General features: G+C 39.1%; 1 protein-coding gene across 8 annotated transcripts in view; it reads left to right on the top strand.

Annotated features, from left to right (window-relative positions):
- TJP2 (tight junction protein 2) overlaps positions 1–18,502 on the top strand; it is a 129,566-nt gene that overhangs the window by 88,163 nt on the left and 22,901 nt on the right. For all 8 annotated transcript variants that reach the window (XM_077148370.1, XM_077148369.1, XM_077148367.1 and 5 more), the window contains 11 exons: positions 150–274; positions 3,267–3,369; positions 4,813–5,377; positions 9,525–9,628; positions 10,276–10,429; positions 11,651–11,759; positions 11,864–11,997; positions 13,996–14,062; positions 14,922–15,072; positions 17,554–17,662; positions 18,209–18,419. In XM_077148370.1, the coding sequence (XP_077004485.1) occupies positions 150–274; positions 3,267–3,369; positions 4,813–5,377; positions 9,525–9,628; positions 10,276–10,429; positions 11,651–11,759; positions 11,864–11,997; positions 13,996–14,062; positions 14,922–15,072; positions 17,554–17,662; positions 18,209–18,419 (1,832 nt within the window). The remainder of the gene's footprint in view (positions 1–149; positions 275–3,266; positions 3,370–4,812; positions 5,378–9,524; positions 9,629–10,275; positions 10,430–11,650; positions 11,760–11,863; positions 11,998–13,995; positions 14,063–14,921; positions 15,073–17,553; positions 17,663–18,208; positions 18,420–18,502) is intronic.

The following is an 18,502-nucleotide window of genomic DNA, read 5'->3' on the forward strand; positions in this document are numbered from 1 at the left end:
TGTTCCTCATTTGTTTCTGTAAGCCATCTGTTCCTGAACTGTCTCTGGTTATTGGTTCAAGCTTTATTTTATTGAGTGCTTGTAATAAATCTTGAAAACCCATTAAGGAAGTTTTTTTTTTTTAATTTTTCTTCTAATCCAATGGATAGGATTCCAAAAGAGGATTTGGAATTGCGGTATCTGGAGGCAGAGACAACCCTCACTTTGAAAATGGAGAAACATCAATTGTCATCTCTGATGTGCTCCCAGGAGGGCCCGCGGATGGACTCCTGCAGTAAGTGTCCTTCTCCACTCAGCCTCCAGCCCCTCCCAGCCCCCCCCCCCCCCCCACCAGCTGGCTGCTCTAGATAAGATACTTTGATTGGTGTGCACTTCACAAAATTAAAACAGAAACAGAGAAAGAACATTTATGTAATATTTGAAATGTCTTCAAGTGGGAATTCAGAACGTGACACACTCATGTTTCAACAATCCCCAAACCTTTGGAAGCTTCCAAATTTTGGCAGTGGTTGGGAGAAGGGCATTTGTTTCCATAGAAATATATTTGATCATTCCAGGGTTTAGGAACCATTTCTAAACGTGGAGTATTAAATTGGTATGCTTTTTTCCCCCAATGTCTACTTCAAATTGTTGATTTTAATCTATATTCTTTAAAAATTTAATGAGGATGTTCTGGTTTAATGATTGTCTTGATTATCTTATTTGTAAAAGTTTGGTAGAAATCAGAAAAATGTACTACACTAAAATGTAAGCTTTCCAGCTGCCAGCCTTCTGATCTGAAAAGATAATACCTTTTTTTTTTTTAAGGGGCAGGAACCAGGAATCGAACCTGGGTCTCCTGAGAACTTTGCCACTGAGCCACTGTTGCCTGCCCAGAAATAATACCATTTTAAGAGATGTATTCCTGGGATTGTCTCAGGGCAATTTCTCAAGGCAGAATCTAAATTAATTATACAATTGGGTTGGCCAGATAGCTCAAAGGTTTAGGTTCTATTGGCATTTAAAATCTTTATGGTCCAATACAGCAGCTGTTTAAAAAGCTGATAAAGTCATCTGACTTCATTTAGAGATATGAATGAAACTAATCTGGATAGGACTAAGGTAAATCAGAATACTAGGTAAAGGTGATATGGCCCATATTTTCAAACTTCAATCTCTGTGCAAGATCAAAAGGAGAAAGGTTTATTTGGTGCAAAATTTATATTTTTGGTGACATCTTATCTAATTTAACTTGTGTGATCATACATGAACACCATAATTACATGGAATCTTGAATAAGCTGTGAGATCTTGTTGGTTTGTACAGGTTAGTATGATACCCCGATATATCCTAGAGTAATTTGGGCAGAGAATAAAAAATATTTGCAAAGTCCTCTTGGGGGATTAGGGGAAAGGAGGAACTGTTGAACTCCCCCTTCTAGGAAATTCCTGATTCAAGCAATGGGGACGACCAGTTTAATATAGGCTGAGCCCTCAATCTTGGGGTTCGCTGTTTTGAAACTTATTCCTGCAAAGGAGAGGTTAAATCTACTGATAATTATGCCTAAGAGTCACCCCCAGAGAGCCTCTTTTGTTACTCAGATGTGGCCTCTCTCCTAAGCCAACTTGGAAGGTGAGCTAACTGCCCTCCCATGCTAAATGGGACATAACTCCCAGGAGTGTAAATCTCCTAGACAGTAAGGGACAGAACTTGCCAAGATGTGGAAAGATGAATACAATAAATAAATAAATAGTAGGGGAGATAAAGGGTAAAAATTGGGTAGATTGAATGCTGTGGGTCAGTGAGGGTCTGGGGTATATGAGTTCTTTTTTTATTTTTCTAGAGTGATGCAAATGTTCTAAAAATGATCATAGTGAGGAATACACAACTATGTGATGATATTGTGAGCCATTTGGACAGTACATGTGTGGATATTTTTCAATAAGAACATTTAAAAAATCCTGGTGGTCCAGGTATTTACCCAAAGGAGTTGAAAATGTATGTCCACACACAAAAAAATCACACGCAAATGTTTATAGCAGCGTTATTCATAATTACCCCAAATTGGAAGAAAGCAAAATGTCTTTCCATAGGTGCATGGATAAACAAACTGGTCTATCCATATAGATAATAGAATATTTTTCAGCAATCAAAAGAAATGAGCTATCAAGCCACAAAACAAAAAACACATGGAGGAACCTTAATTCCTTATTGTTAAGTGAAAGAAGTGGGTCTGAAAGGCTATATACTATATGATTCCAACAATATAACATCTGGAAAAAAACAAAACTATAGAGTCAGTAAAACAATCTGGCTTAGAAGAGGTGACAAGAATGACTAGGTGGGGTGGGCGGGCCATGGTGGCTCAACAGGCAGAGTTCTCGCCTGTCATGCTGGAGACCTGGGTTCGGTTTCTGGTGCTTGCCCACGGCGGGGGGGGGGGGGAGAAAGACTAGGTGAGGAGTGGGATTTTTTTAGGCGGTGAGGCTACTTTGTCTGATACCATATTGGTGGATACATGACATTTTGCATTTATCAAAACCAATAGAACTATACCACACAAAGAGCCCTAATGTAAACTATTGACTTTAGTTACTAATAGTGTTTCAGTATTGATTCATCAGTTGTAACTAATGTGCCAAGCTAAAGCAAGGCATTAATAATAGAAAGTATTTGTGTTGCTGTGTATGTGAACTCTGTACTTTCTGTGCAGTTTTTCTGCTCTAAAATAATTAAAAAAAAAAAAACAAAAACAAAACAGAACTCTTTGGTCCTGTCAAAATTTAGTGGTCTTTCATACACAGCCATGCAAAGTTTTAAAATAATTTTTTGGATGAGCTGAAGTACCCTCTCTGACCTCAAAATTTCTTTTAAGACTCTGAGGTAAGCTCTTGACCTCTTCTCCAAAAAAGCACAAATGGATATAATCCTGCTTTGGGAGGGAGGTTGTGGACTCCATGAAGCCGACCATGCATCTGAGGTATAGAGGGTCTGATGTAATAGTTCCTTTTTGTGCTCCAAACTCAGCACTGTTGAGACATTCTGTAGTAACCCGGGACTTTGGGGAAGGTGGGTCTCTTCCCCATGTGGTTGCCAGAAGGCACTTAGAAGTGGGCTGTGAGGATTTCTTCCTCTGATGAGCTCAGACCGAGTTCACTGAGCCAGAATTGAGCCTTGGGAGTCAGACACTGAGCTTTATAATAAGCATTTCAGGTCCATGCTAAATAAACGATTTGAAATGAATAGATGAGAGTTTTTCATGGCCCGTTTTTCCTTTTTATTTGCAGAGAAAATGACAGGGTGGTCATGGTAAACGGCACCCCCATGGAAGATGTCCTCCATTCATTTGCTGTTCAGCAGCTGAGGAAAAGTGGGAAGGTGGCTGCCATTGTAAGTCCTGGCTTTGTTTCCTGTTTGTTTCAACAGCATTTTGCTTTAATGCCCAGAAGACAATTGCTACTTGCTTGTAAACTTTTGACATAATTACTTATATCCTGAGTACTTTTGGAGGGTGGTGTTGGGGTGATGGAAAGATATGTAAGGCATCCCTCCCTTCCTTTTCCTACTCCTCCTAACCTCCTAAGACCAGTAATTCTTTTATCTGAGTTTTCCTTAAAAAACAGTTTAGACAGTTATTCCCTATTAGTTACATTCTGTTTTACACTGGTCAACAGAATTAAATAAAAAAAAAAAAACAAAACTAGTTATTCGGAGGACAGTAGCAGCTATGGCATTTGTTCAGGTATTCATTCACTCATTGATTGGGTGAGAATTAGCCATGAGCCGATACCACTACGGGCCTGAAGTCTGTGCTGAAGGAGTGTGCACTCCAGTGGAGAAGTGGGCATGCAAAGCAAGAAGTATAATACAGTGTGTTAAGAATGGTGCTGGGGTGGGGATTGGTGGTGGTGGGGGGTGCATTGGGTATATGATATTTAATTTCTTCCCAGCTTTTATAATATGAAAATTTTCATACAAAAAGAAAAGTTGAAAGATGAGTATAATAAACACATACATCTTCAACCTAGATTCTACAGTGTTCAGTATTTTGCCATCTTGACTTCATCTCTCTATGTACATAAACATGTATTTTTGAAGGACTATCTGAAGGAAGGTTGGAAGCATAAAGATAGTTCAGTCCTGTGTACTTCATTATGCATCTCCTATGAATAAGGGCATTCTATAAAACAGTAGTACTGTTATTATATCTAAGAAAATTAGTAACTCTATCAACGAATATCTAGTGCATATCCCAAGGTGTCTTTGAGAGATTTTTTTTTCATCCCAATTCCTTCATTGTTTTTGGCTATGTCTCTTTAGTCCTTACTAATTTCATAGGGTCCTGCATCCCTGTTTTTTAATGGCATTGCCTTTTTGAAGAGCCTAGCCAGTTGTATGTAGAATGTTTCACTTTCTGGATTTTCATTTAATTTTTATAACTTAGTGATCAAAAGCCTTTTGGGGCTTTTCAAATTCTGAAAAGCAGATTTTAGAGGTATAAGCGTTAGCTTTATTTCAGACACTGTGCTCGGAGCTGTACATTCATTGTCTTATTTTATTCTCCATGCTCTGAGATACGTTTTTTTTTTAAAAAAACTTATTAATAAAGTCAATCAACGTACAATATGAACATTTTTTATCACATAGTTGTATATTCATCATCATGATGAGGTATGGTTTTTATTGTCTCTGTTTTCCAGATGAGAAACCTGAGGCTTAGTGAGTCGGCAGGGAAACACAGTTTTACTGTTACTAGAACAAGGCGCCTAAGCACCGCATCCTCTATGTTTATTTGTGACTGTCCTGCATCTCCACTGTTTGCTTTCGTAACAGGTGGTCAAGAGGCCCCGGAAGGTCCAGCTGGCCCCGCTGCGGGGCAGCCCACCCGCCAGTCATGACGACCGGGTTTTTGAGGCTGTGGACGAGTTCGATGGCAGAAGCGCCCGCAGTGGGTACAGCGAGAGGAGCTGGCGCAGCAGCCATGGAGGGCGGAGCCGCAGCTGGGAGGACAACCCCGAGCAGGGGCACCCTCACCACCAGGCTGGGAGCCGGGGGCGGGACCGCAGCCGGGGCCGGAGCCTGGAGCGGGGCCTAGACCAGGACAGCGGGCGAGCCCGAGACCGCAGCCGCGGCAGGAGTATTGACCGGGAAGGGAGCTACGACCGGGGCTACCATCGGGACTTCGACCGGGACTACGAGCTTGCCTACAGCCCCTCGGTAGAGTTCGGCAGCCGGGCCCAGGCCGACCACCGATACGGGAGGTCCCGGAGCCGCAGCCGCGAGCGCCTGCACTCCCGCAGCCCCAGTTCCGAGGCGAGGGTGCAGCAAGGCCATGCGGGCCAGCAGGATCCCGACAGGCCCATAGGGGTCCTTCTGATGAAAAGCAAAGGAAATGAAGGTAGTTACACTTGAGAAAAGACTTAAAAAAAGAAAGCAAAGCGCTGTAATAATAATAATAGCAGCTCTTAACTTAGCAGTTACTGTGTGCCAAGCACTGACCTAAATGTCTTACATCCATTTACATCCATACTGCACTCATTCAGTCTTTACCGCTATTAAATGAGGGAACCTTTTTAAAAAAAACCCTTTTCTTACTGTGGTACATATATAACTTACATTTATCTTTTTACTTTTATATGTACATTTCAGAGGCAATTAAGTACACTCACACTGATCATTGATGTGTAATCATCACCATTTCCAGAACTTTTTCGTCACCCCGAATGGAAAGTCTTTTCCCATTAAGCAGTAACTCCCTATTCTTCACTCCCAGCAGTCCCTCCATTCTACTTTTTTTTTTCAGTTCTCTTAATTTGCCTGTTTTAGATACTTTGGATCAGTGAAATGGTGCAGTATCTGTCTTTTTGTGTCTGGCTTCTTTCACTCAGCATGTTTTCAAGATTCATGCATGTTTCAAGGGTCAGTCCTTTTTAGAGCTGAACGATATTCCATTGTGTGGCTCCACCACATCTTGTTTGTCCGCTTATCTGTGGATGGATCCTTGGGTTGTTTCTACCCTTTGGCTGTTGTGTGTGTTGCACCTATGAATACTGGTGTCGCATATCTGTTTGAGCTCCTGCTCTCAGTTCTTTTCGGGTGTATACCTAGGAGTGGAATTGCCAGGTCATCTGATAATTCTGTGTTTAACGTTTTGAGGAGCCATCGGATTTTTTTCCTCAGCAGCTGCACTGTCTTACATTCACACCAAAAATGCACAATCATTCCAATTTCAAGAGAGTTACTCTTAGATCTTCATTTTATTTACAAAGAAACAGAGACACAGAAAGTCATGTTGTCAATGGCAGAGCCAGACTCCAGATACTTGGCTTTAAACTACTAGACCTGTGGTTCTTAAAGCAACAGAAACACCTCCTGTATATTTGTTAGAAATATAAATCGCAAGGCCCATGTGAGGCCTATTTAATCAGAAACTCTGGATTGGGGCCCAGCCATCTGTGTGTTAATAAGCCATCCTGATGATCCTGATACATCTCAGGTTGGAGAACCATTTAAGTAGACTATACTCCAGCTGTTCTTGAATAAGTTTCTACTCCATGCCAAGGACAATGCCCAATAAATACTTTTGTATCTAATCATCACAAGAACCCTCCAGGATCGGAGGCTTCATTCATTTGTTTTTTTCACAAATCAGGAATACCAAGGTGGAGAGGGGTTTTTGGTAAACCAAAACGCAGGCTCTGGCCCAGACTGCATTGTTTTTCTGGAGTGCTTTTATTTACATAATCACGTCATAGATTCACCAGAGCTTTGTGCAATATTAGGAAAGCTAGTGGCACTCATCCACAGTTCATAGGTGAAGATTCTGAAAGTCAGGGAAGGCAGCTTGCCCAAGTCCTGTCATCAGGTGAATGGTAGAGCTACGACTCAAACTCCATCTCCTGGAGATAGAAGATAGGAGACAAGCAGCTAAATGAACAGGGCTTTTGAGCTCAGTGATTTAGCTTGAGCTTTGATTCTTTTCTTCTGACTTTTTAAATTCCTTGTATCTCCTTTTGTTCTCTAATTATTCTCCTAAGGAGAAATAAAGTGAAGAATACCTGACGATGCAAGGTGAAGGACTTCTTGCTTTTTAGGTTTAGAATTTGCATTTAAAATAGCCTATCAGATGAGAGAGTTTGCTTTGTTTAGTCTTTCTAAGGGAACATGGGGAGTTGTGTTATATAACTAGTGCCTGTTTTAATAACTGAAGAATAATGCAGGGATGTGAATAATGGGGTATCTGGATTTCAGTCCTAGAAATTAAGGGTGAAGGTTGAACTTGCACCATCTCTGAGGAGTATTGATCTTAGGAGGCTTAAGGATTTCCCGGAATCTTTGTAAGCATTTATAATGATATATTATTCATTAACCCCCAAGAATTCCCGAGTAAAAAAGGTGAATTGTGGAGGTGCTCAGTGGCAGAATTCTCACCTGCCATGCTGGAACCTGCCCATGCCAAAAAAAAAAAAAAAAGGTGAATTGTGGAAAATATTTGAAAGGGAATTTAATATGAGACATCCTTCAGAGAGGTCTGATGCTATTTTCTGTATAGGACATAGTATTCGAGGGGTGGTTCTTTCTTCTTTGCCTGTGTGGTCTTAGTTTTACTTGTCCTCTTTATCATCCTGAGAGCCACAAAAAGAACGACGTATTGTATTGTCACCCATGTATGCAGACAGGCATGATAAAAGTGCGTCTCAAAAGCTTCCTATCTTGTTTCATGAAACAGCGCTTACTTGATATGATCTATCCCGATAGGCTCATTAAAAAAAAAATTCTAATCACAACCCACTGTATTGATTTCAAGACCCACTGATGGGTTGTGAACCACAATTTAAAAAGATACTGTTCTAAGAGATTGCTCAAGTCGTACCTGTTCTTAGTAAATCAGGGTAAAAATACCCCATTGCTGATACAGTATTTTACTTCTGGGCCACTTTGTTTCCCAAAGTTGAAATTCCTTTTTTTTTTGAAGAAGAAGACTTTTTGCCACCTTTTGCTAAGATTACACAATACTGTAGCCATCATTGGCTAGTTTTGTGTGGGAAATCAGCCTTCCAAGAAATCTGACAGTAGACAAGACCTACATTTAATTAAATATTTCCATTTATGTGGCCAACTATTGAATTTCTTGGCCACTAAATAGCCTTGCTCGTAAATGTCTTAGAAGCTGGTCAACTGATTTTTTTTTCCCCTTCATTTAAGAGATGCCCACGTATACACCAATAAATCTATTTGTAACCTTACATATGAGTGTGATTTTTAGAGAGATGGAAGAATTGTTGACATATGAGAAAGAGGTTATCAATTCTCTGGTATCCCTGACATTCCAGCTTGGCTCATCCTTCTGCTCTAGCTATTAGGCTGTCTGGCCATTAGGGGATTGTGGTCTATTAAAATAGATGCAATCTTACTCTTTTTCTTTTGTCAGCTTCTTGAGGGGGTCAGGGAGTCCTCAACACTTTTAGTCATTGTGATAAGATCTGGTGTTAAGTTTATGTAAGCCATTTAAAACTTTTTTCTTCTTCTTTTTTTTAATCTTCGTAACATTCCTAAATTGTACCAACTTAGTTTGCCTTGTAATGATAAGACTTTTAGTCAGAACAATAACTTTAAAAATTGAATGTGTCTGTTTTAAAACCTTCAAAGTTGGGGTTGCTTTCTAAAATAATCTAAATTCATCTTTACAGTATGCATATTTAACAAGTTTAATTAAAATTGTAAGTCTGACTAGAATTTAAAATGTATTTAATTTAGTAAAATACATTTTTCCTTTTGATAGCAGCTCAAAGTCCATAAACCCCCAAAACGCTACCCCCAAAATGTTAATTTTATAGCAAACCCATTTATAGCCTTCACTCATTTTTGCCAGTTGTTAACATTTTGCCACATCTGTTTTCTCTTCCCTTCTCTTTTTCCTCTCCCTCCTTCCCTCCTCTTTCCTCACCTCCTCCCTCTCAGTGATTTTTTTTTTCTGAACCACTTAAAAGTGAATTGTAGGCAATGTGTCTCTTTACCCCTAAATATTTCAGCAGGTATCTCCCAAGGATAAGAATATTCTCCTGCACAACCATTAAGCCATTGTCATACTTGAAAAAATTAACATTAATATCTCTTTATACTACTGTCCATTTTGAAGTTGACCCCCAAATAATATGAACCTTTCCACACCTACTTTCAATAAAGCATCCAATGAAAGTTCTTACCATAGTTTTATTATTTTTTTTTTTGCGTTTGGTTAAATTTTATAAAAAAGAAAGCATCCAGCATCTGCGAAAGTTTTCCCCAATGCTACTACGTATTTCATCTTCTCTTTAACTCTTCAACTGCCCTGTACAATAGGTTTTTAATGTCTCTTTTAATCTAGAACAGTCTCTTTCTCTTGTTTTTTATAACATTGACTTTTTGGAGAGTCTAGGCCAGTTGTCTTACAGAATATACCACATATAAAGTTAATTTTTCTTAAATGTTTAAAAATAGCCTTAAACTCCAGACTAAATTTTCTGAACACGTCAATGATATATGCGAATGTCTCTGTCTCCTAGAATACGGTCTCCGGCTGGCGAGTCAGATCTTCATAAAGGAAATGACTAGGACTGGTCTGGCCATGAAAGACGGCAATCTTCACGAAGGGGACATCATTCTCAAGGTGGGCAGATAACAGTAAAAAGCCATCATGTTCATTCCTGGGCTTCAGAGCCTGCATTTCTACATTCAAGTGCCGACACAGTGGAATGTGCTGGCATAGGGGTCAGTAAGAAAACAGAGACCATAAAGGACAGTATTCGAGATTATTTTTATCATAAAAGCCAGACTTTAAGATTTATAATAGTTTAATATCAGGGTTTTTTTTTTTTTTTCTTTTTTAAAGCCTCAATGGGTACTTTCTTCTTCTCTAATAAAGTTTAAGTTCCTGTTTTTTAATATATAAGGACAGATGGGAGGGAGAGTTGGTGGTATTATTAATGCTGAATTTTTAATAGTTTTTGTAAACCTCTCCGGTCAGGAAATGTATTCTAGTAGTAAACCAAGCCATCGTCTTGAGCTTGGAAGTTAAATAAATTAGAGTAACTTAAGTACACCATAGTTCTCTCATGCCTGTGTTTGGAATCCGGGATTGCAGGGTTATATTTAATTTAAAGGATAATCAATTTTTATTCAGTCGTTCTAAAGCCAGTTCTCAAGTGTGAATATGTGAGCAGAGCTGTTACAGTTTTAGAAGGGGAGATATGAGTTTTCTATTTTCCTGATGAATAGTTATATTGCATGTAATGTTACCATTCTTCATAAACACAGATCAATGGAACTGTAACCGAGAACATGTCTTTAACGGATGCTCGCAAATTGATAGAGAAGTCAAGAGGAAAACTCCAGCTAGTGGTGTTGAGAGACAGCAGGCAGACCCTCATCAACATCCCGTCATTAAGTGACAGCGACACGGAGATAGAAGGTAAAGAGACTGTGGAGCTTAGCTGCGAGTGTAGCAAGGAAAGCCATTATTTTCTGCATTCTCATCTCTAGCCTGGCTATCCAGTTGAAAATTAAATTTCCAATGAAATCCTCCCTTTTAAACTTAAATTCCAAAAGATAAGTGCTGGGTTGTTATTTTCTTATTAATGTGCCTGTTGAAATTAGGTTTCTGGTATGAAATTGTGGTACACTCGTGAATTCCCAGCAGACTGATTAAGGCATTGAAAGCAAAACTTGTTAGTAAAAAAAAGTGTATGTACAAGTGGTTTAAAGAACTTTAACCACATGTTTATGCATTTGTCAGTTGCTCGTTCTTGCACTTAATTGTGCGTGTATTTTCTTAAAGTGGCTATTCATATTTACAAGAAAGAAAGACTATTTGAACGACAACCTAAAGTAGGTAGTTGCTCTAAAAAGAGAATTGCTGAGAATGGCTGAACATTGTGGTATTCACTCGTTAACATTCTCTGTCACCTCTTAAAAAGTTATATTCATGACTTGGATATGAATTATACATAAGGATACCATTTTAACCTTGTAAAACTTACCGGTAAAAATTAGTCATGATAGTTCCTTCTTAACCATCTGGTTTTGCTTTTGTGCAGAAAAGCTTGGAAAATATTAAGTTCTCAAGTTTTAAAACAGGATTTTGTTGACTTTGAAAATAATTTCTTTGTTAAACCTTAAGACTTACTTTAATTTCCAATATCAAAAGTCTAATCAGTCACCGAGTCTGTGTATCTTCTGTTATGAGTGCAGAGCAGGCAAATGAAAGGAGCCTGAGAAATAATCCTAGTATACCAGGAGCTGGGGGGTTTATTTCCTTGCTGCTCAAAGTGTGTTCCTTGGCATGGCACGCTGATAAGATCCCCAGGTGATTTGTATGCACATTAAAGTTTGAGAAGCACTGGTCTGTTTGCTGAGAGTGAGGATAGACATATCCGCTCCAGCAACTGAAGTTTGAATTTTCAGTAGCAGGATTGATGGGAAGGATAATGAAAGAGAAACATAAAATTCTGCATTTGGTTTCCTCTTTACTAATTAATGCCTTTCCCTTAAAACTATCACTTTTTTTTCAAGAGAGGAATATTAGACTAATAGCACGATTTACTCCCTGCCTGTCTTCTCATTTCCTATGAATAGTGAAATTTCTGGAGAAGTCTTAAATATTTTATTAAAAATCTCTAATTTTTAAAACCAGATATCTCAGAACTAGAGTCCAACCGGTCATTTTCTCCGGATGAGAGAAGACAGCAGTATTCCGATTGTGATTATCATTCCTCAAATGAAAAGTTGAAGGAAAGACCAAAGTAAGATGATGTATATTTTCCATCGTACATGTCCCTGTAAAGCGTACACAGGAACGTATTTGTGACTCTGTCACGTTGAGACATTAATGTGATGTCTGCTTAAGTTCAAGAGAGGACACGCCAAGCAGACTGTCCAAGATGGGAGCTACACCCACTCCGTTTAAGGCCACTGGTGAGGCTGCACCTGCTGTTGTTACAGAGACCAACAAGGAACCCAAATATCAAGAGGAACCCACAGGTGAGGCTTTATCCTGCTCTTTTTTCTTTTTTTTTTTTTGACACTATTGATTTATGAGCTTTATGTTAGAGGCATGTCCATATTTGCCCCCTTATAAATTAAGATCTTTCATTTTCTCATGAAAAATTCAGTTGGGGAATTGAAAATTTTGAATGTCTGGTTATTGCAAACAGAAATAAATCATATAAAGAAATTCACTTTACATTTTTTCCTTTTTTTTTTTATATTGTGAAATATAACATATATACAAAAAAGCAATACATTTCAAAGTGCATTTTAACAAGTAGTTACAGAACAGATTTCAGAGTTTGGTATGGGTTACAGTCAATTTCAGATTTTCATTCTAGCTGCTCCAAGATGCTGGAGACTAAGAAGAAATATCATTATAATGATTCAGTAGTCATACTCTGTTTCAGTTTGCAAAAGCTGCTGGAATGCAGTATAACAGAAACGGACCGGCTTTTGCAAAAGGGATTTATTAAGTTATAAGTTACAATTGTAAGGCCATGAAAATGTCCAAATTAAGGCATCAGTAGGAGGATACCTTTAGGTATCATCTGGGATTTCTCTGTCATATGGGAAAACATACGACGATGTCTACTGGCCCTTTGCTTCCGGGTTTCATTGCTTTCAGCTCCGGGTTCCCTTGGCCTCCTCTCTGAACTTCTGTCTGTCTACAAGCATCTCCAAATGTGTCTGTCTATGTTGGTTCCCCAAACATCTCCAAATGTCTGAATTTTCTCCCTAAATAAACTCTCTTAAAGACTCCAGTAAACTGATTAAGACTCATCTTGAATGGGTGGTGTCACATCGCCATCTAATCAAAAGGTCCCACCCACTATTAGGCATTTCACATCTCCATGGGAGCAACCTAGTCAAGAGGTCCCACCCTGTAGTATAGGGTCAGGATTAAAAGAACAAGATTGGAGTAGATTAAAAGAACATGGTCTTTCTTGGGCACATAATTATTTCAAACCTGCATATACTCATTTGCTAAATCCTAACTTCTGTTAAAACCTCTTCTTCTCCTTTGATCCTTCTCCCAATCTTTAGGGATATTTGGGTTATACCCATTCTAACTTTTTTCATGTGGAAAAGTGGTATTGAGTATATGGGATAGGAGAATGGAATTGGTTGATATTCTTGGAGACTGGCACCTCTGGGGTTCCGGACTTATTTGGCCTAGAAACCATCTGAAAGTTTTAGGTTTCTGAAGAGTAATCATAGTGCCTTGAACATTTGTAGAATCTCAGATAGAGCCCTGGTCCTTAGGGTTAACAGGAATGATACTGGTTGGGGGTTGGCAGACCGTAGTAATTGGTGATAGCTAGCTGAAGCTTGCATGAGAGTAGCCTCCAAAATAGTCTCTTTACTCTATTTGAACTCTCTTAGCCACTGAAACTTTATTTTGTTTGATTTCTCTCTCCCTTTTGGTCAGGAAGGCATTGTCAATCCCACTGTACCAAGGCCAGGCTTGTCACTGGGAGTCATGTCCTACGTTGCCGGGGAGATTCACATCCCTGGATGTTATGTCCCATGTAGGAGGGATGGTAGTGATTTTCCTTGCAGAGTTGGACTTAGAGAGAGAGAGGCCACATCTGAGCAATGTAAGAGGTTTACTGCAAGTAATTTTTAGGCCTAACTATATAAGTAGGCTTAGCTTCTCCACTACAGCAATAGGTTTCACAAGAGCAACCCTCAAGATCAAGGGCGTGGCCTGTTGACTTGGAGTCCCTAATGTTTGCAAGTGTATCAAGGTGAACCTTTCACTTTGAAAGGTTCGTTTCTTTTCACTTATTTTGAGAAGTCACTGGCACCTGCAAATGCCTCAAAATTAAAATTCATTTTAATAAAGACTCATTTTTGTCTGATGACATTTGTATGTATCATAAGGTTTAGACTTAATTTTTGTGGATTTTATAATCTTTATATTTAAAAACAAATAAGCAAACTTTTATTAGTCCAGTTTGATAATGATGGATGTTTTTTAATCCACAGTTCCTCAACCAAAAGCAGCCCCAAGAAATTTTCTTCGTCCTAGTCCTGAAGATGAAGCAATTTATGGGTTTGTATTTCAGTCTCCTTTTTTTTCAACATCCTTTCAACTTTCATGCAGCTCTATCTTCTTAGCTGAAGAAGTAGAATAGTGATTTCTGTATACAGATGGTGATTTTGCATATAATCAGCCATGTTTAACCAACTCTCTTGTTACTGTTTATGAGAAAGAGAAATTATTAGTAGGAAAAGTAAAATGTGGAAGTAGATGAACTTTATGATGTTAATTTTGTTTGCCTATCTGTCTTTCTAGCTATTTTTCCAGAACGTTATTTTGAATATTTGCATTTGGCAGATATATAACTTCCAGATAGGTATGAAGTGTTCCCAAACTAATGCCTCCAAATAGGTAGTAGTGATGTGATCCCAAAGAGTGTGATCCCAACACAAAGTGATTTGTGTCGGTGGGTTTGGGGGGCAGGGAGATTGTGGTGCAGTGCTTTGCACTTGGCATTCAAATACTTCAGCCTCCTGGGCTGAAATCCTACTTCCCTGGACATAGGCTATGTCTTCACTTGACAAACACCTTGTGATACCAGCAGAGTTTCCTTTCAAAGAATCTCATCTGGGAGTCAGATGGCTTCAGTTTTAGCTCTAGCTCTGCCCTTTATTTGCTTCATACTCTTGAATGAGCTTACATAAACATTCTGTGTTTCTATTTCTTCACCGGTAAAATGGGTCTACTGTGTATTTTTCTCATAGTCTCAAGGAAGATAAATGTACAGAATGTATGAGAAAAAAATGAAAGTAAGCTTTGTGAACTGCAAAGTGCTCTATAGATAGAAAAAAGTAAATCTCTTATCTGCTAATTTTGGTCCCCCTTTTGAAAAATAATCCCCATCTTTCCTTTCTGAAATGGAACATTGCAGCCCTAATACCAAAATGGTGAGGTTCAAGAAGGGGGACAGCGTGGGCCTCCGGCTGGCTGGAGGCAATGACGTTGGGATATTTGTTGCTGGCATTCAAGAGGGCACTTCAGCAGAGCAGGAGGGTCTGCAAGAAGGTGACCAGATTCTGAAGGTAATGAAAACCCAGCCCTGTTTCTACAAGTTCCTTGAAAAGAGTGGGGTTTCTGTGGGTTCTTAAGTGGGGGAAAGTAATAGGAAAGTGGTACCGCTTGAGGGATAGACCAGCTGTAGCTTTGTTGGTGCTGAGCATTAATTGTTCAGTTTCCCTTGATTGAATCCTGCCTTCTCATTCCTGAAGCCCAAATCTCATCCCTGTGTCCTTGAGAATTTATAGTGTTTAAGATCCCTGCAAAGGCTTTTTTATTAGCTTGATTAAAAAAAAGAAATAGAAACATCACTTAAGGCCTATAGTTTTAAGTCTTTCAAAAGATCTTGCTAATTTTTGGTTTTTCATCTCTCCCTAACCCCAATCTGGTGTCACTCTTCAGACAGTCTGTATTGTAATAGAACAACCGTGGGTGTTGGCAAGAGTCTGTCCAATTCAAATCCATTCCTAGCCTTTCATTCGTTATGTGACCCTGGCTAACTCTCTTGAGACTCAGGTCTCAGTATCTGTTCAGTGGGAATAAGAATGTTCAGTAAGAATGCCTCACAGGAACCCCAGAAAGATTAAGATAGATAACACAGGGCGCCCAGCAGAGTTCTTGGCACAGTGTAGGAATATAAATGTCCATTCTTTTCCCCATTGTAAAATAACAGGTGGCTGCCACTCAATATGTTATTCACATTGAAAATTGTCCAGGAAAGGATTTCCTGGTTAATCAAATATTGCTCCTTTTAAACTTATTATATATTCATATAATCTATTGATACTAAGGAATTTTAAAATGATAAACAACTCAGCCTAGACAATTCATGAGATACTTGCAGTGTTTTTGTTTTTGTTTTTAGCATTTTTGTATTATGGATTGCATGTGGGGATCAAGATGCACCATAACTTTTTTAGAGAAATTGAAGGTTTATAGAAGAATTATGCATAAAATACAAAATTTCCATATGCTACAATTTTATTAACACCTTGCATTTTTGTGGTGTATTTGCTGGAGTTAATGAAAGAACATTTTTATAATTGTGCTCTTAACTATGGTCCATGGTTTCTGTAGGGTTCACTGTGTTATACAGTAAATAATGCAGTTTTCACTGCAGAATAAACTTGAGGAACTTCAGGGACCTCATTACTATAAAAATACAGAAATCTAGAAAACTGTCTTCATTGGGATTTCTGATTATGTAAATTTAAAATTCTTATATATAATTTTTTTCTTGTTAATTTTAGTGAGAAATCCATAAATACATTAGGGGGTCGATAAGAGCTTTTTAGGTTCAAAGAGAGGGAAGAGAAATGTTGCTGAGTTCTCAAGGAAGCAGACAACAAAATGTGATAGCAAAAGGCTGTTGGCTTCACTCTTAGCTCATGGCTCCATTGCGGTAGTTCACATTTCGTTTCTGGAGCAGATGAAGGGCAAACCTTGATCATGAGCTTTGCTAAAGCTTTCCAGTGAAATTCTAGACCCTCCTTGGTTCTGGTTATGATCCTAGAAGACTAAATGTACTGTTCACCACATGATCCTAGAAAATACCACTTATAAAGTGCTAGAGATAAAATTCCCATCCAAATGCCAGCTCATACCAGTGTACTCTTGATGTAATGCTAAAGAAGAAAGCACGTATTTCCTGACTTGTATGAAGTTATAGAGAGGCTATCAGCTAGAAATTTGGAAGCCTTTGCTTTGTTTTCATACTGTGGGAGAGAAAAGATTTTCTAAATTTCTGTGAAAAGCAGTGATTTCACCTAGGGGCTTAATAATCAAGCCTCTCTGTAAAACATTGTTAAATATAGGGAGAGTCAGTGGGGTGAAAGCAACGGCACTCAACATTTATACTTGAGAAACTCTTTTGTTTCCTATTATCACCCTGGCAACAAGGAAGAAACTGTGGGAACTGAACTCTTTTTGCAGTAATCCCATGTGCAGGTCAAGCAGTAGATGGTCCTCATTCTTGGGCATGATTTAATTTTCTCCCGATTACAAAAGGAGCCCTCAGTTCTACAAAGGGTGAGAAAGATTGAATTCGCCTACCAAGGCGGAGAAGCTGCTACACAGTCATAAGCTGTAGCTGTAGCTGATACAGAATCCTTTCCAGACTCACAGCAGACACAGCTATACCCTGTAGACTACTAAATAGCTAATGAAAGAGGATATTTATTGGAAAGGACTGTACAGTTTAACCTTCAAGTGTAAAAGTGCTGCCCTAGCTTTTCCTTCTCTAATTCGTTTCATTGCTCCTTTTCATGGCCATATTGAACATACAAAGTGAACTTATATGTATCCGAAACCATTTCTGTTTCCAATTTTTTAAGTGTGGGTCTTTACTTTTCTAAAGATGACAGCTGGACCAGTAGAATGAAAGCATGAGTTTGTGCTCTAGTAGAACCTGTGCCTTATCAATAGTAGAAATACAGACAGACAAGCAAAATTTTGGGTGGCACCGTATTATATCCTTTGTTTTCTGTTCTGTTTGCCCTTCCAATCAGGTGAATGCACAAGATTTCAGAGGGCTGGTTCGGGAGGATGCTGTTCTTTGTCTGTTAGAAATCCCGAAAGGAGAAATGGTGACCATTTTAGCTCAGAGCCGAGCTGATGGTAAGCAAATGTGATGGTTTAGTCAAGTTGGAGGTGGGGGTGGGAGACCAGAAAAGGGTATTAATGACATTTAATCCTGGTTCGTGGTATGGAAAAAATTGGGGAACCATTAAACTGCTTATAAAAATATGTTTTTCCATGACCCACTGAAATAATTTACTAATTGTGTCAATTTGGAATAAAACTGCTTTTCTGGACAGTGGCATGTCCTTAAGAACTGTCTGTAGTGATTATTGGGTTTCTCTATACAGACAGCAAAAGGCCCAGCCAGCTCCCATGTTAACTCTTACCAGTCTTTGACTGGTTGCTTAATCTTTCCTCTCATTGCTTTCACCAGTGAAATAGAGGTCACCAGTGAAGTGGAGGTTGCTAGCATTTCTTTTGTTTGCTTCAGGGTTGATTGGCAGCTCCCAAAGTTAGTTATTCATCCTTTTGCCTTTTTGAGTTGTGGGTCCCCTAGGATCTATGCACTCAATTCATTGGATGGAGAGAAGCTAAAGGAGGTGAAACAAGGATAATGCAGCAGAAGGTGCTTTTGTCTTTCAGTGTATAGAGATATACTGGCCTGTGGCAGAGGGGATTCATTTTTTATAAGAAGCCACTTTGAATGTGAAAAGGAAACACCGCAGAGCCTGTCTTTCACCAGAGGGGAGGTCTTCCGAGTGGTAGATACCCTGTATGATGGAAAGCTGGGCCACTGGCTCGCCGTGAGGATCGGAAACGAATTGGAGAAAGGCTTAATCCCTAACAAAAGCAGGTATCTGAGATCACACACTCACACAGCCCTCTTAATCCCTCCCCTGACAGAATGCAGTGCCCCACCCCTACCCAGAAAAGGAA

This window comes from Tamandua tetradactyla, chromosome 2 (assembly GCF_023851605.1).
Source record: "Tamandua tetradactyla isolate mTamTet1 chromosome 2, mTamTet1.pri, whole genome shotgun sequence".
In the NCBI taxonomy this organism is placed as follows: domain Eukaryota; kingdom Metazoa; phylum Chordata; class Mammalia; order Pilosa; family Myrmecophagidae; genus Tamandua; species Tamandua tetradactyla.